Genomic DNA, 4,976 nt, shown 5'->3' with positions numbered 1-4,976 from the left:
TAATAATAATAATAATATTCTTTCAATAATATAAATGTGAAATCAACACTTACATGCTAAAATGAAAAGGCGATATATTTGGCACTTCACCCAAATATACACTCTTTTCTCAGGGAACGTAAGGCAAAGCAGAGTTAGGTGAGTTTTTTCCTCGTTGACTCATTCTGGGCAAGAGATGAAAGACGCTTCTGTAATGCCATTTGTCTGTATCACAGTTCTGCTCAGGAATATAGTGAATATACAGTTTCTAGTGAAGAATTTTACCTGCCAGGGAAAGCATAAAATTGCTGAGCCTATCTGCTCTTTCGGTGGCTCACCCAGACCCTCTTCAGGCTGCTTCCACACGCCGTTCCTGGTCGAGGCTGCCTCTAGGATAGAAAGGTCAGAAAGAGGCTGAGGGTGATGTTACTGCGCTCCGAGTCCACAGAGAGTGCAGACCGAAGGGGGTGAATAGGTCTCCATGATTAGGATAAAGCCCCCTTTGGGGGACACAACAAACAACATGAACTTCGCATTAAAAATTGACTTTAGATGTAGCTCTTAGGAGAGGAGAAACTTTCACAGGCTAGTGGTGGGAGTACAGAGTGGCTGGCCCGCGCTACCTAGTAAAGGTGAATTCTGTCAGAAAGAGTGTGATTGTGTTTCTAGCTGTGTATCCCAGAGGGGCAGACACACACGTTGGCAGTGCAGATGTGTAGGGTGTTTTTAATAGACCCAAGCTAGGAACTCCCTAAATGCCCGTCACTGGCAGAATGGAAATGCTAGATCCAAATGGGGGTGGGGTGGGGTGGTGCACATATATTTATGCAAATACAAGATTTGTAACTTGTGCTATATCCAGATGATAGATGAATCACACACCTTATGAAATTAAAAGTGCATAGTCAACAGATACATAGAACAGGGATGGATCTCACAAGCTGAAGGTTGAAGGCAGAATAATTACCGTGCACTTATGTTTAAATAACAGCGCGAGGTGTTATTTAAGGAGGCTGTAAGGCGGTAAACTATAAATAGATTATTATCCTAAAGGTCAGGCCAGCAATGAGCTATAGACGTGAGTGAGCAAGTCGGGAGAGGGGAGAGGCGCTGGCTGCTCTGGCTGCCCTCCGTGTCCTGTTTCTGCCAGCTGTGGTAATGCTATTTATTATGATAAACTGAAATGTGCCTCTACATTTATATATACAAATATACATTATCCTGTTTATATATTATGTTCCTCAATAAAAAGGGAAGAAAAAGGTGACTGCAAAAAGCTTGAAAAAAATGGTTATTGTGTTAAATATAGCGTATTTATGATTTCTATTTTGTTTCTTTTTTAAAGCGGTTCTTTATTTCTTACATATGAAATCTTGGCCCTGAAGAAGTCTTTGACATTAGACACTCAAGTGGTAGAAAGAGAAAAAATGAAGTCATACATATACATGCCCACTGGTTCTTTAGGTAAAAGAGAAAGTTATGGTAAGTTGATGGGTAAGTAATTCCATCTTTGTGATAATGAACTTAAAAATAAGTCTTTAAAACAGAATGATAGGTTCAGCTCACCTTGAGAATCACCAAATCCCATGACAACTGAGTTCTTAAAGCACTAATTGAAGGTCAAATTGTGGACTTTTGTGTTTAAATCTGATTTGCAATTCTCGAATAACTAAGTGAAGGCCAGCCAACCCTTTCTGTCCAAGTTGGAGTAACATCCTTTCATAAAAACTGTCAGGTCAGAGGATGGCCCTCTGGCAAGCATAAAAACATGATTTTGTCACTCGGCTCTGAGAGATTTCTGTCTGAAGGATTTATTATTCATGGTATTCATAAAGGTGCATACCAACCCGAGGAGGGATCGCTACCAAGGCTGAAGACCTGTCTTTGCTAGCCAGAACATTCCACATCTAGGTCACATGGAACCTGCTTAGTAATCAGAGGATGGCTTGATAAACCTGAACTTTTAGAGCAGAGGGCTGTCTCTTCGTCAGGACAGGGGACGTCACACCCTGGAGGGCAGTTGCTCCTCCGGCGGCCCTAAGAACACGCCTGTTCACACGCGTGTGCCCGGAGCCGGGCAGGCTGGTGGACGTCCCCCCATGCCCCACCCTGCTCTTCTTTCTCGTGACCTCTCCGTCCCACGTTCAGCCTGCTTTTGTGGTACGGTACGGTTTCAGTCACACAGATAACTTTTATAACTTGTAAGTTACCTATACAATGAAGATCACATTACGTTTCACTCAAAGACTTCTTTCTGAAATATTAAAGAGTAGAATTAAGAGTACATCTTGATGTAAACCTGTAATCATTTTAGGAATCACCTACCAGGCAAGAAAAGAACTTCACAAAGCAGTAAGAAAAATACTGGCAGCCTCAGCCAAGATATTTCGGAGCCCGTTTGCTGGTAAGTATCAGCTGTTTAACCCGGAGACCTGATCTGCGCCCGAAGGGTCATCTGAGCAACTTGACTTCCCACTTCTCACACTGACACTAACTTTGGACAGTTTAGTGCTGTGCTTTCGGGATACTTAATTTCTGAGGGCTTCATGCTTTGGACAGTTTTCTTCCTTTCCTCTTTGTGGGTGTGTTTTAGTTTGATACTTGTAAGTAAATATTCACGCTAAAATTACCATTTTCTCCCGGTGAGCTTTTTAAAATTTGTTAGAAAATCACTCCTGTTTTCTAATAATGAGAAGAGTACATCAAAAATGTAGATGTCACAACCAGGCAAATCTACAAGGTGTGGAGATAGCTATAAAAGCATTAAGCTGGTCTTGCCTAAAAGTTGGCATGTAGGGCCTCCTTAGTGGGCTAGGGGTCAAGACTCAGCACTATCACCACTACAGCCTGAGTTCGATTCCCGGCCAAGGAGCTGACCTACATGGCAGAGTAGCCCTCTCCTGCCTCCCTGCTGCTCCCCTCAGCAGTGGATTTCAGTATATCCTCCTGGTCTGCTCCCCCGTCTGTCTCTGGTAAATCCTCTCACCTCTTGCAACGCAGGCCTAAACCACCGTTCTTCTAAACATAAATAAATAAACTTTAAAAAAAAGAATAAAAGTAAAACTTGGCATCTTAAAAATGAAAATGTGGGAAATTAAGAGACTAAAGAGAATTAAACCCTTGTTTTAAAAAGAAGCTCTAAAGGTAATTTTTGGAGCAATTGGAGAAATTTGAACATGAAGTTAAACTGGATTTTAGATGACTCTGGAAGATCTTTGTTAGTGTTTTGGGTGATATGATGGCGTGTCATGGGGAATTTGGGCTTTTAGGAGATGCAGGTTGAACTGTGGGATGGTGAAATGTTGGCAGCTTCCTTTCACATAATCTGGGATCAAATACACATGCATACAGATAGAGCAAATACAGCAAAATACTCATTCCTTGAATCTAGCTGTGGTAGGTATGTGGATATTAACATATTTCTTTTTTAATTCTTCTCTAGTGTTGCTGTGTTTCATTAAAAAAAAAAAAAAGCCATGTAGTGAAAGCAAATAGCGTATTAAGGAAAAGCACATAGGTAGCAAACGTAAGCGCGTACGCGGGCCACTGAAAGCAGACGTCAGTCGTGCCGGATCCTGGGAGGGAATCTGACGCTCTCCCAGATTCCAGGATTTAGCGGCTCCCACAGAAGGGAACGCGAGGCTGGGAATGCCGTGAAAGCTCCTCTCGTGCCTGACAGCTTGCTTCTGCTTTTCCCCGTGAAGACACGCTCGGCACAGCGGACGTGGAGGACCACGAGTGCGCCGTGTGGCTGCTGCTGCGGCGGAGCCGGGCCGGGGACCAGGCCGAGCGGGCGCAGGCCGTGCGGGAGCTGGCCCGGGTGCGCCACTGGCACGGTGAGGAGCCCTTCCAGCAGTCTGCACGCAAATGAAAATGGTTTCCAAAATCTCAAAAGGAAACTCCAGGGATGAAAAGGAAAAGTTGTGTCTGAATGACCTGCCCCCCCTTCGGGTCAGTTGGTTGTTGACAATAACTCCTCTAGTTTAAACAGTAGATTAAGCCTCCTGGCTGTTTGTGGAGACGTAGAATAGGAATCTTTGTCACTACCTGCCAGCGAGGCATCTGTTTCGGACTGACTTTCAGAAGATTGAGGCTGAGCCCGGCACCTGTTTCTCCCCCGCTTGACCCTGAACGCCACAGCCCAGGCCGTGAAAGGCCACAGTGGGCAAGAACTTCCGTTCAGTGGTGGGATGTTGTTTTTGATGCGCATCGTAGTCCTGGGTCGCAGCACAACATGCCCCCAGTGGGTGGCTTAGAAATGGCAGGCAACTGGGTTCCTCACGAGCCAGGAGCAGGGAGGCCCGAGACCAGGGTGCCAGCAGATTCAGTCCCGTGAGGACCTGCTTCTTGCCTCCCAGCCTGCCACCTTCTGTTCTTCCTCCCACGGCACAAGGGACAAGGGGCCTCTCTGCCAAGAGTGCCAACCCCCTTTGTGAGGCTCCCACTGTCTTGACTTAGCTGCCTTTACTTCTGAATAGCATGAACTTGGAGATGAGCTTCAACAGAGGAATTTGGGGTGGACACAGACATTCATAGACTGATTAGAATGTTCTGTTCCACTAAGACTGAACTGCTTACTTGTGAAGGCTAATGCACGTGCCATCCTGTGGAACCAGGGGCCCTCATGTCATAGGCTACCGCTCCCTGTGCTGTTACCAGGTGACACAGACCTAGGACATGACCTTGGGGCTCAAGAGTGATCAAATTGCCTTCTCCAGCTGGAGTTAGTTTATTAAAGTTGAATTGATTGTAATCTGTCCATTTTCACATCAACATTCATTTTTGGGGAAAGGTTAGTTAGGCTGTGGTATACTTTGATAGAAGATGCAGAGCATTGCGAGATCAGATATGCACGTGATGGATAGCTGACGTTGTGAAAAGGCTTGGGACATTTTGAATTAGAGATTTTAAAACTTAAGAGTGCTTTGAAGTTGTTTGTTCATTTGCTCCCTGGAACAGCTCCCGGCTGGTTTGGGTGCTAACACTACACTCTCGTG

General features: G+C 45.0%; 1 protein-coding gene across 1 annotated transcript in view; it reads left to right on the top strand.

The window, feature by feature from the left end:
• SERAC1 (serine active site containing 1) overlaps positions 1-4,976 on the top strand; it is a 34,014-nt gene that overhangs the window by 7,931 nt on the left and 21,107 nt on the right. Inside the window, exons 4-6 of the mRNA XM_004674159.2 lie at positions 1,325-1,461; positions 2,294-2,383; positions 3,684-3,815. Of these exons, the coding sequence (XP_004674216.1) occupies positions 1,325-1,461; positions 2,294-2,383; positions 3,684-3,815 (359 nt within the window). The remainder of the gene's footprint in view (positions 1-1,324; positions 1,462-2,293; positions 2,384-3,683; positions 3,816-4,976) is intronic.

Source organism: Condylura cristata, unplaced genomic scaffold (genome assembly GCF_000260355.1).
Source record: "Condylura cristata isolate star-nosed mole 26May11 unplaced genomic scaffold, ConCri1.0 scaffold00001, whole genome shotgun sequence".
NCBI classification, from domain to species: Eukaryota; Metazoa; Chordata; class Mammalia; order Eulipotyphla; family Talpidae; genus Condylura; species Condylura cristata.
This window is presented reverse-complemented; position numbering and strand designations above follow the sequence as displayed.